The sequence below is a fragment of the Trichomonas vaginalis genome, chromosome IV (assembly GCF_026262505.1).
Source record: "Trichomonas vaginalis G3 chromosome IV, whole genome shotgun sequence".
Classification (NCBI taxonomy): domain Eukaryota; phylum Parabasalia; order Trichomonadida; family Trichomonadidae; genus Trichomonas; species Trichomonas vaginalis.
This window is the reverse complement of record NC_067206.1, coordinates 38,417,650-38,437,794: the sequence shown is the minus strand read 5'-3', so window position 1 is coordinate 38,437,794 and position 20,145 is coordinate 38,417,650. Positions and strand designations below refer to the sequence as shown.

Here is a 20,145-nt window from a genome sequence, read left to right as displayed (position 1 = left end):
ATTTTTCAAATTAACCCATAAATCGGCCAAAACTATATAAGATGGACACCAAACATTTTAAACAAGATGCTAATATTCTTCGTACTTGATTGAAGTAAAAAACAAACTTTAAATATTGGCATCCAATCTTCAAATATAACTAATTTTGGTTCTTGGATGCCATTTATGTAATGTCATTAACTTGTTGGCTACTTTCATTTATTAGGATTTCACACAGCACAATAATTTCAATGAGTTTTCTCAATTATCCATTTTTTATAATTCCTATTTTTTAGAGATAAATATAATTCTTATATGTTATTTAATTCAACGTTCACGATCTGAAGTTCAATTTTTTTCAATGTGGGTACCTACGATTTTCGTAGGTATCTGGTGGGCGTATGAGGTTCTCACTCTTATCGTTTTAAATAGATTTGATTACCTCACACGTGTTTTTATGGCAATTCCATTCGGAATCCTTTATCAGAGTTTATTTGCTTTTATATTACAACTTTGGATACCATGGGGAACAAAATTGACGCTCGTAATTGATATTTCACTAGGTGTATTTGCTACTATATGCCATTTTATTTCAAGAAAACGTCATCCTTCTTTAATCATTTCAATTTCTTACATAGATGCTGCATCTTTAGCTATTTTCTTATTATGGATTCTTAAAAGAATGGATTATATTAACTTGAATGGCGAAGGTTTATCAGGTGGAGCCTGTTATTCAGACCATTCATTCCAATTCAATCTAATAACATCATTTGCTGTTGGTATTAACAGAAAAAGAAAGTCTTTATTCGATATCGAGTTTCCAATTTCAGTAGGATCAAAGCTTGCTTATCCTGTCCTTCCGAATTTCTATGTTGCCTTTTTGGCAGCCTCTTGCAACTGCAATTTTCGAACAGCATTCAGAGTGACTACCTTCCTTGTCGGATTATCATGGATTTATTTACTTCATCAATTTGTAAAATTATTTACTCGATCTTCTATTGCAGCAGCAGTTGCGCTTCCAATTTGGATATTTAGTGGAGGCCTTGGATGGCTCGAAATCTTCGAAAACGGCTTCTTTAATTACTATTCGAATCCAAATTACATTCACAGATGGACTAGAGTCAAAAATGTCTTTTGGTTCCAATCAATAGCCCACATATTCAACCCTCAGCGCTCAGCAACCTTCGTTTTCCCACTTTGTGCAATAGTATATATTTGTTTATGGGAAGGCACTAAAAAGTTCGATTGGCGTTACTTCCTTGTAGCGGCATTTGCTGTTGGCATCACTCCTCAAACACAAGTACACGCATATGTTGCTTTGGCTTTGTTATCTTTATCATTGGCCGTAACAACCTTTAAATTTAAGTACTTTTTAAAGTTGGTCGGTTGTTGGACTCTCTATGGCATTGTTGCCAATGTCATTGCTTTCCCACTCTTGGCACCTTTTGCCATTCGTACTGTTGAAAACAAAGAATTCATCATTGTTAATCCTGTCTGGAAAGATCCGAAATTTGGTCAAGGAGGGTTTTTCCATATCTTTTGGAACGCTTTAGGATGTACCGGTGCTATTTCCTTAATATTTGGTTTTGCTACTGCTGATTTACAACAAATCAGATATTATTTAGCAACATTTCCTATTTTGTTAATTTCTTCTTTCATCATGTTTCAGCCATGGGAGTTAGATAACACTAAACTCCTTCATGACGGATGGTTCCCAATTGCATGTGCTTTTACAGCGAATTATTACATGAAATTATTATTGAAAACGAAAAATTTAAGTTTTGTTACTATAATTGTTACTATTTATATATCAAGTTTATTATCTGGTATTCTTAGTTTGTATACAACAGAGAGTTTCCTTGTTCCTTTCTACAGCCATTACAATAAAGAAGCTGGAGATTGGGTATCAGAAAATACTCCTGTTCACGCAATATTTCATTATCATAAACATGTTTTGTGTCCTTCGTCATGTTTCGCAGGACGTGTTATATTCTCTGGTTATCCAGGATGGACGTCAAGTCATGGTGCAATCAATGATACAAGAACGAAATCATTGTATATGTTGGATGAAGGAATTTCTTATTATGAATACCAGAAATACGATATTTCTTATGCATGGAAAAGTGAAGGACAGCCGCCATTCGCTGATACGGTTGATTTTGCGGAGTTAGTTTTAGAAAGAGGACTTCACAGACTTTATAAAATTGTTGATCCAAAAGATCGAATGCCTATGATGTCTAAAAAGAAAGAAATCGAAAATGACAAAAAGAAGCAGAAGAAAAAGAAGAAAGCAAAGAGGACTTTTAATTTTTAGTTTGATTTTTGTATGTTTTTATAAAGATATTGTTTTTAATATGTGATTAACTTTGTTTAAGTATATATTGATTCCTTAAAAAGAATTATTGAATTTACAAGTAATTGGTTTAATTAGCATTGAAATGTCAAAATAATAGGCTATAACAATTTCCCAAAATAGTTAAATATCAATGAATCAATTTGATAAAAGGAAATAGTGATTCAAAATGAGTTTAACTTTGTTTTTCATCTTTTATCATTATATCATTGGTTTAATTAGCATTGAAATGTCAAAATAATAGGCATGTATAAGATTTCAAAGAAAAAAAAGAATTGTTTTGATATTGATATTTTTATATCATTAGTTTTATAATTCGAATATAAGATAAATGAAATGCATGCTTTTGTATGATATGCATATGTTGTGTTTATGTGTATTTGTTTCTTTTTGATGAGATTTTTTTTGAATTGAGATAACACTTTATTGGGTAAAATGTATATTTATATAGTCTAGTGTTTATTCGATGGTAATTTTTAAGATTTAATTTTTTTTTGTTGACGAAAAATTTAAAACGTTTTCTTAGAAGATAAATCATGTCAGCTGCTAAAGAGACAAAGGGACGTGGCGAACTTTCAGAAGAGCAGCGCCAAGAAATTCGCGAGGCCTTCGATCTTTTTGATACCGATGGCTCAGGCTCTATTGATGCCAAGGAGCTTAAAGTTGCTATGAAGGCACTTGGCTTCGAACCAACAAAGGAAGAAATTCGTCGTATGATCTCAGATGTTGATACAGATGGCACTGGTGCAATTAGCTTTGCCCAATTCCTTCAGATGATGACCAAGAAGATGGAAGAGCGTAATCCAGAAGACGAAATCCGTAAGGCATTTCGTCTTTTTGATGATGACAATACAGGTCGTATTTCATTCAAGAATCTCAAGCGTGTTTCAGTCGAACTTGGTGAAAATCTTACAGATGAAGAGCTTCGCGAAATGATCGAAGAAGCAGATCGTGACAACGATGGTGAAGTTTCATACGAAGAATTTGTTCATATCATGAAGAAGACATCACTCTTCTAAAATATTTTATTTTTTTTATACTAAATACTCATAATCATATTTAGATCTTCTCCGCTTTCAAATGTTGCAATTGATTGTTCACTATAATCATAGCAATTATGAAAAAATTCGAATAATTTATGTTAAATTTCTATTATTATTGCACAGTAACTTATGAATCTTTAAATTGATGACGAAGCAATAAAATATAAATCACCAAAGTAAAAGTAAAACTAAAAATTAAATAAAATATTTTAGAAGAGTGATGTCTTCTTCATGATATGAACAAATTCTTCGTATGAAACTTCACCATCGTTGTCACGATCTGCTTCTTCGATCATTTCGCGAAGCTCTTCATCTGTAAGATTTTCACCAAGTTCGACTGAAACACGCTTGAGATTCTTGAATGAAATACGACCTGTATTGTCATCATCAAAAAGACGAAATGCCTTACGGATTTCGTCTTCTGGATTACGCTCTTCCATCTTCTTGGTCATCATCTGAAGGAATTGGGCAAAGCTAATTGCACCAGTGCCATCTGTATCAACATCTGAGATCATACGACGAATTTCTTCCTTTGTTGGTTCGAAGCCAAGTGCCTTCATAGCAACTTTAAGCTCCTTGGCATCAATAGAGCCTGAGCCATCGGTATCAAAAAGATCGAAGGCCTCGCGAATTTCTTGGCGCTGCTCTTCTGAAAGTTCGCCACGTCCCTTTGTCTCTTTAGCAGCTGACATGATTTATCTTCTAAGAAAACGTTTTAAATTTTTCGTCAACAAAAAAAAATTAAATCTTAAAAATTACCATCGAATAAACACTAGACTATATAAATATACATTTTACCCAATAAAGTGTGAGTAGGGGTAATTTTAGCTAAAAGTGACACGCCTGTAAAAAGTGACACACCAATGAAGGGTGTGATTACCGATCGGTAATTTCGACAGTTTAGAATTTAAAATTTTTTATGGAACTGTTGCGAGTTTCATAAAGAATTTAAGAAATATAAGCAAAGATTTGAATCAAAATCTTAGACCTAAGCCGCTCGATTCGCTCGCGGCTTCCGCGAATTACAGATCAGCAAAGATTTGAATCAAAATCTTCGAACTAAGCCGATCGCTTCGCTCGCGGCTTTCTTTATTATTTTAAATTTGCATATTTCCATCAAAAGTTCATAAGGTAAAAAATTTCGTTTATTTTTACTAAGAAAAAAAAGGTTTTTGATAATAAATTTATTTTATTTCGAAAAAGTAGCAATAATCGTAAAAGGGTATTGATAGGCTTGCTAAAGTAACTAATTTTAGCTGTCAAATACTTTTGTATTTTGAAGTAAATTAGTATAAATTTGTTTTTACTTTTATTTCGAAAAAGTAGCAATAATCGTAAAAGGGTATTGATAGGCTTGCTAAAGTAACTAATTTTAGCTGTCAAATACTTTTGTATTTTGAAGTAAATTAGTATAAATTTGTTTTTACTTTTATTTCGAAAAAGTAGCAATAATCGTAAAAGGGTATTGATAGGCTTGCTAAAGTAACTAATTTTAGCTGTCAAATACTTTTGTATTTTGAAGTAAATTAGTATAAATTTGATATTATTTTAACTCCCTTTGAAAACCTCAATTTTCCATACAGAGGGAACGGGAATAGCATCCAATATTCCCTGAGAATGGTTGCGCATTCTCAGTTCCCTCTATATTTCGAACGAAGCTCTCATCGGTCTTTTTTTTAATACTAAACGTTTTTTTTCCCTGTCACTTTTAGCTAAAATTTGGGTTTGCCATAAAGTGTTATCTCAATTCAAAAAAAATCTCATCAAAAAGAAACAAATACACATAAACACAACATATGCATATCATACAAAAGCATGCATTTCATTTATCTTATATTCGAATTATAAAACTAATGATATAAAAATATCAATATCAAAACAATTCTTTTTTTTCTTTGAAATCTTATACATGCCTATTATTTTGACATTTCAATGCTAATTAAACCAATGATATAATGATAAAAGATGAAAAACAAAGTTAAACTCATTTTGAATCACTATTTCCTTTTATCAAATTGATTCATTGATATTTAACTATTTTAGGAAATTGCTATAGCCGATGGTATTTTAACCATCCTGTATCCTTGCATGAAGACATAAAATAATATTTGATCTCATTTTCAAATCACCATTTCCAAAGACTCTTGGCAGAAATTCTTTTTATTTCTGATTATCTCAACAAGGTTATATGTTAAATACAAGACAAAAGATGTTAATAAAATTATAATAAAATACAAACATTTTTTATTTATAATCAGGAAAGTATTCGTTAATTATATTGGTAGCAATTTGAGCAATCTCTTCATTTTCACTACTCTGAGCATTATAAAAAATATCTAATGCTTGATCGAAATCAATCATTGATTTAAATGAATCATCGAATTTAAGAAGTATTTCAATTGATTTCATAAACAAAAGATTGAAATGAGAAGATTTTGCGTTATCATACAAATCAAAGCAAATATGAAGCATATCTTCGAAATAATCTTTGGAAACAACAGCATCCTTTGCTGTATTCAAACAATTCATGAAGAAAAATGCCATAATTTCAACCTCATACTGATTATAATCTTCATTAAACGAATAAACGCAATCAAATGCATTAGATTCGATTATATCAGGTGCAAAGTTTTCAATTGCTGCCAAATTCGAAAGAAAGTAAATTGCACGTGATTTTGGACACATTGGATGGTCAAAAGTGTCAACAGCTGCCTGGATCAAATCCTTCTGAATTCCTAAGTCAATAAATTGGTCGGTGAACTCAAATAACAAAATTGACCAAAATTTCAATAATGAGCCGAATAAAACACCTTCTGATTCTTTAGTTGGCCAATTTAGTGTCAGATCTAGAATCTTTTCAAAATTATCATCAGTTATTATAAGATGGATGTCTCCAGAATAAAAAAGAATTAATTCTGCAAGTAAATCAATGATTGGTGCGAGATCTCCTTCTTCAATTATGGTATTCTGGGATGATAAAAGGTATTTAACGATACTTAATGGTTCTATAACAATTGATTGAAAATCATCAAAATTTTTTGAATCAAGATGGCGAATTATTGAGTAAATCAAGTATGCTGATATTAGTTTGCCTTTAGGATGCATCACTTCGATAAGTTCTGTAAGCACATGAACAATATTTACTTCTTTTTGAATAAAATTTGGAGCAATATTAGGAAATCTTCGAATCATTCCATCGATAAGCTCTGCTACTAGTGGAAATAAAACAGGAGCACGTATAAGTTTATAATATAAACGTATATTTTCATACATAAATTGTAATAAAATATTTGAGATTCTACAAAGATGATTTGTAATCCGGAGTGTAACTTCAACAATTGGGGTAGAGGGATATTGCAATAATTGAATGATTTTTCCTGGAATTTCGTAAGTTTGAAGAATATCATCAATTGAAGCTGATTTAAGGCGTGTAGAAGTCCAATCTATTCTAAACAATAATGATAAATTAGAATCTTCTAATTCTAATTTACTTATCAGATCTTCAAAGTGATTTTGAATTTGTATTTTCTCATTTTGGATTAATTTTTCATTATTTTTCAATTCTGTATCTCTAATTTCTTCATCAATTGTATTAGGATCAATATTATCATTTAAATCTGGCTTGTAGTCTTTAACACTGTGACTCATTCATTAAAAATGACTTTTGACTATATAACTGGCCGACCAAATTTTTATCACAAAAATATTCACAAAAAAATATATATCTTTTAATGATGAATTAGGTATGACACTATAGTGACACACAATACAATTAATATCATTAAGAGAAGTCTCCTTTTGGTACAGTTTAAATGCATCTTTCGTGATATTTAAAAAGATTTAAAGTATAGTATTATATACCCATATGAACTCATGTGTATAACTAGGTTATTTACACTCAATGAAAGCAACTCTATCTCAGTGAAGAATGAAATTTTGAAAATTTAAAAATTATTCAATTAGATGGTTAAAGAAATAGTAAACATTCAATAATTTTCATTAAATACATTCAGAAAGCCAGCTATAATATCCAATATACGGCAAATGTTTAATTGGCTCAATAAATAAGAATAAGGATTGAACGTAATATATTAATAAAAGGGGGTTGAAACGATCCCACAACATCAAGTTATATACTGAATAGAAAAAAAATCAATTTTGTTTTTTATAGTATAGGGCTAACAAATATGATTTTATTAATATATTATTTTTGAGTATCGTAAGAGGAATAAAAATCTCGAAATCTTGAGAATTACTTTCAAAGAAATTCTGTATCAGAGGTTGTTGATATTTTCTGGATTGGATTGGTTATAATATTTTCAAAGCCGTCAATATTTACTCCTTTTGGCGCCTTTTCTATATGCTTTCGAAGAGCAGCAATAATTCTATCCAAATTTTGTGTCCATTCTTCATCATATGAATTACATTTATCCTTAAGCTGCTGATCAATGTATTCCTCAATGATATCTGCACATGCTGCAAAAAATGAGTCTTCTCCATTATACAATCTTGTATTTGATGCTATTAAATGTATATCATCGACAAGTTGTTGAGGTTTTGTATATATACCGCTATTCAAATTTTGCTTAATTTTTGATAAATCCATTGGATGCTTTATTTTTTGCAGATAATCTGGTGCATCATCATGAACAGGATCAACAGGAAGCCTAAATGGCTTAGAAATAGGCATTCTATTGATCTCATTCAGAACCTTCCAGCACCATCCACGATTATATTCATTCATTGCAAAAAATCCCCCTAATGTCCCCTAAATAAAGAGCAAAGAGAAAATAAAAAATTAATAATAATACAAATATATATATATATAGGCAAGCTAGTGTTGCAAACCCATTTGGTTAAAAATAGAATTCTGAAAGTTTTTCTGGTAGATACTTCATTTGATTGATATGATACGAATGAGATGATGATGTTTTTATTGATGGGTATTAACAATATCCATGAATTAATGGTAGACTATTTCATGTTGGAAATAATTTGCAAAAAAAGTGGTATACGCCTGAAAAATGGCAAGTTTTAAAAATGCAATGTGTAGTAGTAATAAAATTGCTTAAAATACTCATAAAATGTCAAATTTGTCAAATGACAATGTCTTTGAAATTTGATAAAAAAAAGATTGGGATTCTATTGAAAATTTAGCAAGATAACCATATTGCAATAGAATTTTCAAAACAAATTTAATGAATCTTTAATGTTCTTCTTGGTATTTTCCTTTTAATGTCTCTATGAGGAATATTGTTCTTTTGTGGGCAATATCCGTGTTTCATGCAGATTTCTTTTGAATTTTCACCTTTCTTAATATAGCCGAGGACATCAGACATAATTGATTGCAAAGCATTTACGTACTTACACGCCTTAATAGCAGCGTCAGTCATTGAACCAGAGCAGACAGAAGGAAACTTCATTCTAATTTCTACGTTACTTAAACCTATGGCAAGATATCCTGGAATCCTGCTTACAAGTTCATTGCATGCTCTGCATGTTGTTTCATCTCTTGTGAAATGTCAAATTTGTCAAATGACAGTGACATAATAAAATGAAATCCTGAATTTATTGCAATGGGAGTAACTGTTCTGCATATATATATTATTTATATGAAATATATATTATATCGTAGCCTAAATAATGTTGTTGAGTAATTGTTCACATGTTAATCTCTTTTTCTAAAGAACACTTAAAAATTCAGAAATATTCTTTAATAGACTTTTCTTTTTTAGTCAATAAAAGCTGGCGTCACGAAAGGTGTCAATGAAGATGGAATGTAATCGAAAATATGTCTAGGAATATGTTGACAAGATAGAATTTTAATGAATTGAATTCATTCATTCTGAAGTGCTTGCGCAGACAATATGTCTCTAATGCAAGGAATTCAACAATATGAAGCCAATTGTTGCTATATGACGGTATGAGTTCTCTAACATATTATCTCCTCAAGTGTCTTGGAATGACTGAACATTGTTCACTTCTTAAGCTATATTACTCATTTTTCCTGTTTGATTAATAATTTAAAAGTGAATAATTTATTAAAATGCATAGTACTCCTACACTTTTGGTTTTGGAAAAAGTGAGTAATATATTTTGAGTATAAAGCCTGGTTGTCAAAAAAATTGAGAAAATGTCAGAAGATTGTAATTGCATCCTAAACTAATTTACTGAATTTTGCAAAACAACAATTTATTTTATTCTAATATTAATATATACAACAAAATAAATACATAATAAAAAAACAATTTCTATCTTGCAGGTACATCCCATTTGACCAATTTCTTGACAATCATTTGTGCATCGGGTTCTCCTTTCATTGCAGCCCTACAAATATAATCAGCAGCATCTTCTCTCTCCCCTTCCAATAAACCATTTGTTATCAGAGCGCCAATGTTGTACAATGCGTATGGTTCCTCTTTTTCTGCAGCTTGAAATAAAAGTGACGCGGCCAAATCCAAAGATTGAGGGTCATTCATCAAAAGCAAAGCTCCGTAACTTGATCTATACTTTTCATCGTAATTTTGTGCACATGTCCACATGAACTCCAATTCACAAGCTCTTGAGAATCCTTCAGCAGATAATGAGTATTTTGTCGCAGGAGGTGAAATCATCTCAACTTTTATGTCTTTCTTCTGAAGAAATGCTTTTTTGAAGGCATTCGGATCGAATTCAATGATAGTAAGTGATGGCTCTACATAGTTCTGCTTCTGTTCTGTTTCCCCTGAATTGTTTTGGGAGTTTTCATTCGAATTAGCTAAATTTTCTGTCACTTTTTGTTCTTCAAGTTTTTTGAGTTCTTCTTGTTTCTTTAATTCCTCTTGTTTCTGCATTTCTGCGAGTCTGTGTCTCATCTCCTCGTCTTTCCTGACAAGTTCTCTGGCTGCTGCAGCTGCTTTTTGTTGCATTTCGCGATCAGCAATTTGTTGTTTGAGAATTGCGATGTCGTTGATCATTTCTTCGGAATCTCTCTGCACAGAATTCTTCTGATTGTTTATTTCGTCTTTCTGCTTAACAATTTTCTGTGTATCGTCACGAATTTGTAAAATTTGATTTTCTAATTGGGAAGATTTTTCCGAATGTGACTTTAACTCAGAGATTAATGCGTCTTTCTTCGATTCAAGGTCGGCCTGCTTCAAAGTAAGTAGTCTTTGCCTTTGTACTGTCTGTTCTAACATTGCATTTACTCGATCATACTCGGATTTAAGGTTTGACACTTGTCCTTTCTTTTGGTTGAGTAAATCTTGCATAGCTTGATGATCCTGCTCTGTTTTTTCGACGTATTGCATAATTAATGGGCCAATACTTTCAAAATCTAATTGTTTCATGCTTAGAATGCGCGTAATCATTTGAGGAGAAAGCTTGGCATAGTTTATCGTTAGAAAAAGAGATGTTGCTTGTGTTCCTCTGATTTGGAGGATATTGAAATAAAATTCTAAAATTTCGTTAGTAACTTCGAATGTTTGGTTATACCACGTGATTATTCTGTAGATTATGTGACAAGGAATATTAACAAATTGCGGTTTATGAGCGAAAATAGTGAAATTATGAGCAATGTAATTTTCAAGAATATCTAATATAGTTTGGCATTGGTAGGACAATTCAATAGCTTGTATTGCTTGGTCTGCATATTTTGGAGCACTTAAAATATTTTGTATTTGTTCTATTAAAGATTTGCAACGATAAACAAGGGAACTTTTCAACAGAAATATTATATTTACGTATGTTATCTTGAATAATGGATCATTTATATATTGAACTAGTGTAGAAAACGATTTTTCGTCTAAACAATCTTTTAAAATTGCCGGAAAACTTCCTGTTAGATCTAAATCTTTGCTGGCAACTAGGGATATTTCATGAAACTTATTAATGTTCATATAATATCCAATGCCGTTATGTATAATATTCTGTGTATGCCAGTCTTCCATACTTAGAAAAGTGACAAGATTTTAGGTATAAAAACCATGGATAAACATCATGGAATAATGCATAAATAAGGTATGTCATTAAAATAATTTGTCTAATTAGCGATTTGGAAATTGGAAATTACCTAATATTTTCCCTAATCCAATAAATTTGTGGTAATAGCTTCAACTGATAAAAAGAAAGGACTTTCACGATTAAATTTGATGTTTTGACTGAAGAAATTTTTAAAAAAATTGAAAAATAAGAAGAAAATCAGCAAAAAAATTATTAGGCAGTGGTGATATTTTTATGAATGGATTTTCTAGGATTATACTACAACTTCATATCACTGATATAGAGGCTAAGTAAAAAAAAAAAAAAAAAAAGGTAGTGGGGCCTCCAGGCACTTCGTGCCCTCTAGCCCTGAAGATGTTTAGTATAAATGAAGTTTTTTGGGTACTGGGGGCCTCCAGGCGCGTTGCGCCCTCTAGCCCATAAAAAATTTTTGGTAGAGCACTCAAAATAGTATAACTTTGTCCGGACAAGTAAGGGTCTATCGTCGCTACAGGAAAAGTTACAGGCGTTCCAAGGAAGTATACTTTGAGAAGCCTTTTCTGTCACTTTTCAGGAAAAACATTTTTATTATTATATATAAATGAATTTTACAAAACCACCGTTACCGTTCTTTGGAAATAAGAGTAAATGTAAAGATATTCTATTGAGAGAACTTAAGAAACTACCGAATGGTCTAACATTTGTAGATTTGTTCGGTGGAAGTTTCTATATATCCCATTTGTGCCATACAATATTCCCAGACTCAAAGATTATATGCAATGACTTCGACAACTATATGGACCGTCTCAAACATATACCAGACACAAACAATATATTGAAAGAGTTAAAAGAAAAGATACCTATAGGTAAGATGGAACGTATACCATTAGATAACAAAAATATTGTGAGAGAGGTTTTGAAAAAAGCAGAATATATAGACTGGGATAGTATATCTGCTAGACTATTATATAGTGGTTCTATAAGAGTTCATGACATTGAAACACTTATGTCAAACGTTTTATATCTTAACTATACAAATGTTTTCAAAGAGAACATAGAAAAATATATTGAGGGTATAGAGTTTGTGAGATGTCATTGGACAGAGTTGTATGAAAAATATAAAGACAAGGAAAATGTTTTCTTTATAGTGGACCCGCCGTTCTATAACACATGGGATTTTCAATACCAAGTAGACTGGACTTTGAGAGACTCTTTAGAAACTTTAGACGTTTTACATAACCATCCATGCTTTTACTTTACATCCGATAAAAGTGGTTTGGAAACCGTTATGAGATGGTTAGAGGACATACATGACTATGAGTTTAGATATGACAAGATAGAATATGAGAGAGGTCCTATAAACTGGAGAAAGTGTCACAATAAAGAAATTTTACTAGTAAGTAAATGTGGTTTGAAATAGGACTACTTGTTTTAGGTTTTTTCCATTGTGTCATTTATTTATTTGACGTGGCAGAAAAGTACAGAGAATATGAAGATGAACCAATGCCTGCAAATGTTCAGTATATGTACTCGTAAGAGATATTTTTATCTAATATTAAATGGACGCACAGAACTTAGCAAATGCACAGCAACCTGGACAACCAAACCCAGAGAATATTCCAAATGAAGTTAGAATACAAACTGCAATGGCAAACTATGGTCAAGTGCCAACAGATGTACAAATGCAAACTGCCATGTCAAATGACGCTGCGTTAGGTTTGCCACCATGGTATGCAAATATGAGATGGAAAGAGTTTTATACAAACCCTGAAGTGGGATATAAACAACTTTATACAGATGACGCGAACACAGGAGTTGACCCAGAATATGTTTTCTACCAGAGGAGAAACAGAATGTATGAGCTCCAGTTAAAGAATGCTATGGAACTCAACAGGAAACGTAAGAGACTAGGTGGACATTAGATTTTTACATATAGTAAAATGGGTTTCTTCAGTAGTATTGGAAACTTCTTTCGAAATGTTGGAAGAGGTATATGGAATGGAATAAAAACCGTAGGAAGAGGAATTTGGAACGGAGTCAAAAATATTGGTAAAAGAGTAGGTCAGTTTGTTGGTATTATACCTAAAGACCCTGAACCAGAAGAACAAGCTCCTGTTATACAACAGCCTGAACCTGCACCACAGTCAAGTTGGCAACCAAATCCAACACCTCAACCGTATTAAAAAATTATATTTTTACCGTTCGATAGTAGTTGTATATGAAACTAAGTTCTAAGTAAAACGCATGGTATAATGGAATTATTCTCTTTCTTCCATCTGTAGTAAACCATACTTGAAAGTCTGAAATACTTCCACTTGGTGGTTCATATAGCTTTGTAGGTTTTTCGTAAAAGTCATTTGCCAAGCATAAAAAAGAGTTTTGTGCACCAGAAAATGAAGCATGAACTATAATAGCATCTGAGTCGAAAACATTTTCATATGTTCCATTAGGGTTTTCGACTTCATAAAAGTCCGGGGTGTACTGGATATGCTGCAGGCTGATTTAACATCCTCAGAAATCTATACCATGCCAAGTTGTTTATATTTTGTAGAAATATAAACGTTTTCTCCAAGGTCTTCTATTCTATTGATTTTAACAGTTGCATTTTTCCTGTCATATATAATATCGAGATGGTACTCTCCTTCGTCAATGTTATACTGGTTTGCATATTCGATATAGATATCGTTTATTTTTTCTTGAAAAGCTTGAAGAGTTGTTTCTAAGTTTACAAGCAAATTCACTTGTAAAAGTTTTCCCTGTTCAAATTTCTCATACGTACGTTTTTCTTTGTTATAGTATCGAACTTCAAAACCGACTGTAAATGGGGAAAACCATGTATGGCTTCTGAAATGAACTTCATTCTACGAAAGCAATAGCTTTTGTGACGGATGGGTCTCTTAACCATCTTAACGGGTAGTCAAAACGATAGCCTTCATGCTTTACGGTCTCTGTCTCAAACTTTTGACCGACATTAGTAAAAGTTCATCTAATGGTTTATTGTAGCAACTCTAGAATTTTCTTTCTATTGAAAGCATATTTATCTAGAATAAAAATGTCAAATGAAACAGCGTCTATGAGAGAAATACAACACAACGACAACTCATTATACAAGCTCTAAATAAGAACACAACAAACTTTTTCAAACTATTCTAAGATATCTGAGTCATTGAAAGAAGGAAACTTAAAACTGACATTAAACCCAATGACAGATGAGTTTCTATTTCAAGACAAGAAGAACCATACTGTCTGTATAAATCCAACAAAAGGAACTTTAAACGAGAAACCTATAAATGAACTTCTTTTGAAAGCAGATGTTGACAACAAAGCTGACAAAACATATGTAGACGATGCAATAGCAAAAGAAGAAGAAAGAGCTAACAAAGCTTATGCAACAAAAGAACATACTCATCCTGAACTAGCAGACAAAACATATGTTGACAATAAAATGTCAAGTGAAGTGACAAGAGCTGAAAACGAATATTCTAAAAAGACTCATACACATACAAGTTTTACAACTTTTACAGCAGATGATATTACACTAAACACAACCTTGCCAAGTAAAGGTCCAACAATACCACCGGCAACAAGTCTTGTAGATACTTTGATGTCTAATGACAATAGTATTATACATCTAAGACAGGAACTCAATGTGCTTAAACAAATTTTGCCGAATCTTATTTACCCGGTTGGCTCATTATATGTTTCAATGAACTCTACCAGACCAGAAGTAGTACTTGGTTTTGGAACTTGGACTCAAATAGTCGACAGGTTTTGTATTGTGCAAACTCTTCAAAGGAAACAGGTGGAAGTAAAACGATTCAGGTGAAAACTTACCTGCACACAGTCACTACATAGATTTAAGTACATCTCGAGAAGGTTGCATAAGCATAGATATTGGGAATGGTCAGGAATGACAAAAGGTAAAGGATATGATGTTAAAGACGACGTTCAGTTTGCTATAAATTGTTACTGGAGGAACACTCAGGGAGGAGGAGACCATTCACATTCGTTTCAGGATATTTACACAAACAACGGGACAAAGTAAAGACTACATGCCACCTTACATGACAGTTTACGCATGGTATAGAAATGCTTAGTCGTCATTTTTAACTTCTTTAGCATATTCGTCAGGAGTTGTCTTATATTTGTTAGAACTGTCTTTGAAAGTATACCACCTTGAACTTTGACAAGTTTGAAACGAGGTCTGACAATAGTAGTTTTATCTTCTGCTTGCAGTGTGTACATTTTGCCATGTTTGCCTAAAACTTCATAATATTCTCTTGTATACTTTCTTCTATTTTTACGAACACGAATGTGAGTACCTGTCGGGTTCCCATTTGTGTCATAGTCAATAGTATTTTCATATGGGTCGCGTTTAGGTATTTCTATTTTTACTTTGTCACCTTTCTGAGTTTGAAGCCCGGCATTCTTTCTTGTTTGTCTCTTTTGACTAAATTATTAAATATATAGTCTTTCTCTAAGTCAGGGTTGTTTTTCATTTCTTCGGGGGAGTGGTTTCCCAAACCTTTTTGTTTACGGTTATTGTAAATATTTAAAACTTGTCTCATCTTTGCCATGGAGAAGTGTCTATACTTGTCGTCATATGACATTTCATTTGCTTCACCACCTTGTGGTTGGTTTAAGTCTCTTAACATTTTTATACAACCGTCAATGACACCAAGAGCAGAATGGTTTTGGTCGACAATGAATATTGGTTTACATTTTTTGAACGCAGATAGTTTTTTTACATCATCTGATTTGAAAGAACTTTCACAGTCAGATGTCAGTTTTGTTGGATGGTATTTGTCAACGAATATTGTCAAAGCAGTTTTCACATCTAAAATATTTTTGGACCATAATGGTATGGCTTCACAGTATCTTGTGTTTTGACCGACAAATATTAGCCAGTATGGTGGTCCATCTGTTCTAACTCTCGGAATGTTTTCCAAGATATCCATAAACCAAGCATTTGGTGTTGAACTAAAGATTTTTATCATGAGTGCTTTCTTTGTCGCTTTAGAAACATAGGGGTCCTTGTTTGAATTCGTCATTTTTTAACCCATAAGAAATGGTTTATTTGGCGCATTAGCAGGAGTTGCATCCAGATTTTTGCCCGCAGTGGGAACAATAGCCAGAGGTGTATTTGGAGTTGGAAGGAAGATTTTGAGTACATTAGGTATACTGAAAGAGAAAGCACAACCTATTATACAAACTGTACAGAAAGGTTGGGATGTAGCACGAGATGCAACAAATCTTATTCCAAATCCTGAAACAAGAGGAAAAGTTCAAGGATGGATGGACAATGTAGGAAGACAAGCAGGAAACTATTATAACAAAGCAAATGACTACTATAACCAAGCAGGACACTATATGGACCAAGGTGAAAGATTCTTTAACAGAGGATATAACCATGCACAACAATGGGTAAACAATAACCAACCGCAACCACCTCAAACTTGGGGAATGTAAAATTTTTTACTGAGATGAAATGAACAATACAGCATTGAGACAAATGGGTTCAAGATGGATTTGTCGGCTTCCAGCAGTTACACAACGTGTTTGTCAAGTTCTTCCTATACCTCAGGAAGTTTTAGACCGACTTAAAAAACAACAACAACCAGTTGAAAACAAACCGAACTAAAATTTTTTACTGAGATGAAATGACCGAAGAAGTTGAAACGGTAGATTTGACACCACAAACAAAAAGTTCAGAACCATTGTCAAAACCTGTCAAAGAACTTACAGATGAAGAGAAAAATTCAATAATAGAAAGTGCCAGGTCTGGAAATACAAACCCTAACTACAAAGTCACTTTTCATAAAAATGGAACGGCTAGTATCTCAAAAAAGAAACAGACTCTCACAAATAAAATATTGAAGTCTGAAGGAGCTTTCGAGACAACAGATGGAAAAGTTTACTTCACTGACCAACAGTTCATTATAGAACATCTCATTGACTTAGAGTCGAAATATTCTAAACTTTACAACAAACACAAAAAGTTGAAAGGAAAACAAAAACAAATGGCATATGATATTTATGAAGATGTTGACGACACAACTGTTCCTGCAAGTGAAGTAAAGTCAGAGAAACCGAAAAGTGACGAAAAACCGATAGAAGAAGAAAAACCAAAAACTGAAGATAAACCAAAAACAAAGTTTAGTTTCCAAACTAAACCAAGTCAACCTTCATTAGCTGGTATGGGTTGGCGTCAAAGACTTATGGCAGCAGGCGGTTATGTAAAGTAAAGAAAAAAAATATTTTTTTTTATTTTTATAAAAATGCCCCCATATAGAATGGATAGAAAATCTGCTAGAATAAAAGCAGAGTTGCAAAGATATGGTTGGAGAGTTTCGAAGAAGTTTAAATATAGGAAGGGAAGACCCATAAAAGTCTATGACAAATTGTCTGGTCTTCGCTACGAAATGGATTTGGAAACAGCACGTGCAAATTATCCAAACAGACTAGAGAGGTTAGAAGAAGAACGTCTTATGGACATGCCTTTCGATGTTAGTGAACCTCAAGTTGAAGGACACGACGGCTTTGCCAGATTCTACTGGAAACATGACGAACAATTGCATCCTTTGAGAAAAAAAAGGTAGTGCAGAGGATGGTCATGCTCCCATGAAAAGAACAAGATATGCATATGAGAAGTACCGTGAAGTTAGAAGTCAAATTACTTCTGGTCGAACCTTTACAGTAAACTTTGACGAAGGAAAGAACAAAGAAGGCTTCATGGGAGTACTTGCTGCCATACAAGACGGAAATAAGAAAGGACACAATCTCAGATTGACCATAACAGATTTGGATGGTCACATTTACTATGCATATGGCAATGTCACAACAGCTGCAATGCTTCTTGACGCTTTCAAGACTACAAAGAGAGAACAAATGGTTGACTCCGACTCAGACATTTTGAATGCAATTGAAGGAATTGCAAGTGTCAAGTTCGAATGGTACCAACCTAACCCTCAAGCAGTCAGACAACATGCTGGACCGTTGGGAAACTTGTTTGTTAGATGAGAAATATGAAATGGCATACCATTTTAAAACAATATATTTTTACATATATTAAATGCTTCAGGTTGAAAAACAAAGAACAAAAGTAGCAGATACAAAACCGTTAGACTATATCTATACAAATGCTGGTAGGACTATTTCAGATGAAGAAATTTCATCCCGAGCATACAGGTTTGACTATCCAGTTCGTTGGCTTCAAAGTCCTTCAGATGCAAAGGCAATAGGATTTAGAAGAGTTTTGTTTTCAAATAGAACTAACGCGTTTATGTTCGCAGTATATTTTCATGGGCAGTATAAAGGTTCTGATGGTCTAATAGACAAATTTGACGAAATGAGAATCTTTACAGTTCGTTCAGACGAAAGTCTTGAGAAAACTCTAAATGACTTTCAAACTCAAATGAACAAATATTATTGGGAATTTCAAGAAAAATACGACTCTTTACTAAATGGAACATACTATCTGAAACTAGAATATGACAAGATGAACTCCACCGTTTCATTTCAAAAGATCGAAATTAACCCTCCAAGAGATACAGAGTTTTTATTTTGGAAAGTAGACAAACGTTCTTGGGCACAATTTCTTCGGTTACTAAACCAGAACGAACCATTACCACCAGATGGTCCATTTAAATTTATACTTCCACCAGCAGATTTGACAGTTTATAGAAACGTGTTTGACCCTCAAAATGTTATGTGCCATGCAAGTTTCAGTTCAAGCAACAATAGTTTTCTATGTATTGGCAAGGACTTTTATGACTTTGCTTCTAAATTCTACGAACCACCTAGTAACAGTTTCTCTGACTTTCAAGTTTGGTTCACAACAAATGGTGTGCAACATATAATACCATTGTACTATGACTTTTATCTCGAATTGTCTTTCATATACAACTACGGAAAAGTGCTGAAAAAGTGAGTTTATGTTAGCATGTTAGATCTCACCTCTTTTCTCACCTCTTTTCTCACCTAATTTTTCACCCTCTTGAATTTTCATGAATTTCCTTAAGATAGAAAAAAAGTGAGTTAAAATGAGATGTTTACTGAAGGGGTCACCATGTCACTCGGTCACTCGGTCATTTAACATCTTTTTGAAAATGGTGACAACATGACATTTCGACAACAGTCGGGAAAATGTCAAGACTTCTTCATCGCAATGAGTGTAAATGAACCAAAAATATATTTTAGGGTAGCATGTTAGATCTCACCTCTTTTTTCACCCGTTGAATTTTGTATAAAAACCAACCGCCGGAATTCCGGCGGTTGCTATATTCTTCACAAAATGCTTGTTTTGAGGTCGAGCCACTTTTGGCTTCACCTCTTTTCTCACCCTCTTGAATTTTCATGAATTTCCTTAAGATAGAAAAAAAGTATTGAAAAATATATTTTAGGGTAGCATGTTAGATCTAACACGTTTTCTAACATTTTTTCTAACATCGTAGAAAACTCATGAGTTTTATACAGAATTCGGCAAAAATATATTTTAGGTGAAGAGGTTAGATCTCACCCGTTTTTTCACCTGTTTTTTCACCCGTTGAATTTTCATGAATTTCCTTAAGATAGAAAAAGTATTGAAAAATAAAGTTTATGTTAGCATGTTAGATCTAACACGTTTTCTAACCACTTTTCTAACATCGTAGAAAACACACAAAACTCATCTAATGGCTCGATGTTGTCCATTGTACTTTTTCAGAACAATACTTGCACTGCTTCAGAACAATACTTGTACTTTTTCAGAACAAGACTTGTACTTTTTCAGAACAAATTTCCCGTAAAAGCTCTCAATTTGTGAGAAAAATT

General features: G+C 32.8%; 11 protein-coding genes and 2 pseudogenes across 13 annotated transcripts, besides 5 other annotated features; 7 read left to right on the top strand and 6 right to left on the bottom strand.

The window, feature by feature from the left end:
• Nucleotides 1–340: 340 nt before the first annotated feature.
• Nucleotides 341–2,334, top strand: TVAGG3_0244280 (uncharacterized protein; the record flags this gene model as incomplete). The annotated part of the gene is made up of 1 exon (XM_001303432.1): nucleotides 341–2,293. One exon carries the CDS (start codon nucleotides 341–343, stop codon nucleotides 2,291–2,293), a length of 1,953 nt encoding a protein of 650 aa, XP_001303433.1.
• A 520-nt stretch (nucleotides 2,335–2,854) lies between these two features.
• TVAGG3_0244270 (centrin) lies at nucleotides 2,855–3,383 on the top strand (the record flags this gene model as incomplete). Its single annotated transcript, XM_001303433.2, has 1 exon — nucleotides 2,869–3,351. The coding sequence occupies one exon, from the start codon at nucleotides 2,869–2,871 to the stop codon at nucleotides 3,349–3,351; it is 483 nt and encodes a 160-aa protein (XP_001303434.1).
• Nucleotides 3,384–3,497: 114 nt separating this feature from the next.
• Nucleotides 3,498–4,081, bottom strand: TVAGG3_0244260 (centrin; the record flags this gene model as incomplete). The annotated part of the gene is made up of 1 exon (XM_001303434.2): nucleotides 3,585–4,067. The coding sequence occupies one exon, from the start codon at nucleotides 4,065–4,067 to the stop codon at nucleotides 3,585–3,587; it is 483 nt and encodes a 160-aa protein (XP_001303435.1).
• A 104-nt stretch (nucleotides 4,082–4,185) lies between these two features.
• Nucleotides 4,186–4,215: a terminal%2Cinverted (terminal inverted repeat of MuDR-3_TvMULE3 transposon ID:TVAGG3_0244250).
• Nucleotides 4,186–5,105: a mobile genetic element.
• Nucleotides 5,076–5,105: a terminal%2Cinverted (terminal inverted repeat of MuDR-3_TvMULE3 transposon ID:TVAGG3_0244250).
• Nucleotides 5,106–5,334: 229 nt separating this feature from the next.
• TVAGG3_0244240 (armadillo (ARM) repeat-containing protein family) lies at nucleotides 5,335–7,044 on the bottom strand (the record flags this gene model as incomplete). The annotated part of the gene is made up of 1 exon (XM_001303435.2): nucleotides 5,620–7,023. One exon carries the CDS (start codon nucleotides 7,021–7,023, stop codon nucleotides 5,620–5,622), a length of 1,404 nt encoding a protein of 467 aa, XP_001303436.1.
• A 370-nt stretch (nucleotides 7,045–7,414) lies between these two features.
• Nucleotides 7,415–8,129, bottom strand: TVAGG3_0244230 (acetylation-dependent protein binding; the record flags this gene model as incomplete). Its single annotated transcript, XM_001303436.1, has 1 exon — nucleotides 7,634–8,119. One exon carries the CDS (start codon nucleotides 8,117–8,119, stop codon nucleotides 7,634–7,636), a length of 486 nt encoding a protein of 161 aa, XP_001303437.1.
• Nucleotides 8,130–8,570: 441 nt separating this feature from the next.
• TVAGG3_0244220 (uncharacterized protein) lies at nucleotides 8,571–8,798 on the bottom strand (the record flags this gene model as incomplete). Its single annotated transcript, XM_001303437.1, has 1 exon — nucleotides 8,571–8,798. One exon carries the CDS (start codon nucleotides 8,796–8,798, stop codon nucleotides 8,571–8,573), a length of 228 nt encoding a protein of 75 aa, XP_001303438.1.
• Nucleotides 8,799–9,074: 276 nt separating this feature from the next.
• On the bottom strand, nucleotides 9,075–11,303 carry TVAGG3_0244210 (tetratricopeptide repeat domain domain-containing protein; the record flags this gene model as incomplete). Its single annotated transcript, XM_001303438.1, has 1 exon — nucleotides 9,627–11,303. The coding sequence occupies one exon, from the start codon at nucleotides 11,301–11,303 to the stop codon at nucleotides 9,627–9,629; it is 1,677 nt and encodes a 558-aa protein (XP_001303439.1).
• A 344-nt stretch (nucleotides 11,304–11,647) lies between these two features.
• Nucleotides 11,648–11,734: a terminal%2Cinverted (terminal inverted repeat of Maverick transposon ID:TVAGG3_0244150).
• Nucleotides 11,648–18,327: a mobile genetic element.
• TVAGG3_0244200 (serine threonine-protein phosphatase family) lies at nucleotides 13,275–13,517 on the top strand (the record flags this gene model as incomplete). Its single annotated transcript, XM_051227790.1, has 1 exon — nucleotides 13,275–13,517. The coding sequence occupies one exon, from the start codon at nucleotides 13,275–13,277 to the stop codon at nucleotides 13,515–13,517; it is 243 nt and encodes an 80-aa protein (XP_051112776.1).
• TVAGG3_0244190 lies at nucleotides 13,522–14,369 on the bottom strand (annotated as a pseudogene). Its single transcript has one exon. A coding segment is annotated over exon 1 (848 nt).
• On the top strand, nucleotides 14,387–15,431 carry TVAGG3_0244180 (annotated as a pseudogene). The gene has a single exon. A coding segment is annotated over exon 1 (1,045 nt).
• TVAGG3_0244170 (uncharacterized protein) lies at nucleotides 16,823–16,975 on the top strand (the record flags this gene model as incomplete). The annotated part of the gene is made up of 1 exon (XM_001303442.1): nucleotides 16,823–16,975. One exon carries the CDS (start codon nucleotides 16,823–16,825, stop codon nucleotides 16,973–16,975), a length of 153 nt encoding a protein of 50 aa, XP_001303443.1.
• TVAGG3_0244160 (phage tail repeat-like family) lies at nucleotides 16,995–17,579 on the top strand (the record flags this gene model as incomplete). The annotated part of the gene is made up of 1 exon (XM_051227789.1): nucleotides 16,995–17,579. One exon carries the CDS (start codon nucleotides 16,995–16,997, stop codon nucleotides 17,577–17,579), a length of 585 nt encoding a protein of 194 aa, XP_051112775.1.
• A 79-nt stretch (nucleotides 18,328–18,406) lies between the features above and the next one.
• Nucleotides 18,407–19,264, top strand: TVAGG3_0244140 (uncharacterized protein; the record flags this gene model as incomplete). Its single annotated transcript, XM_051227788.1, has 1 exon — nucleotides 18,407–19,264. The coding sequence occupies one exon, from the start codon at nucleotides 18,407–18,409 to the stop codon at nucleotides 19,262–19,264; it is 858 nt and encodes a 285-aa protein (XP_051112774.1).
• Nucleotides 19,265–20,145: the final 881 nt, after the last annotated feature.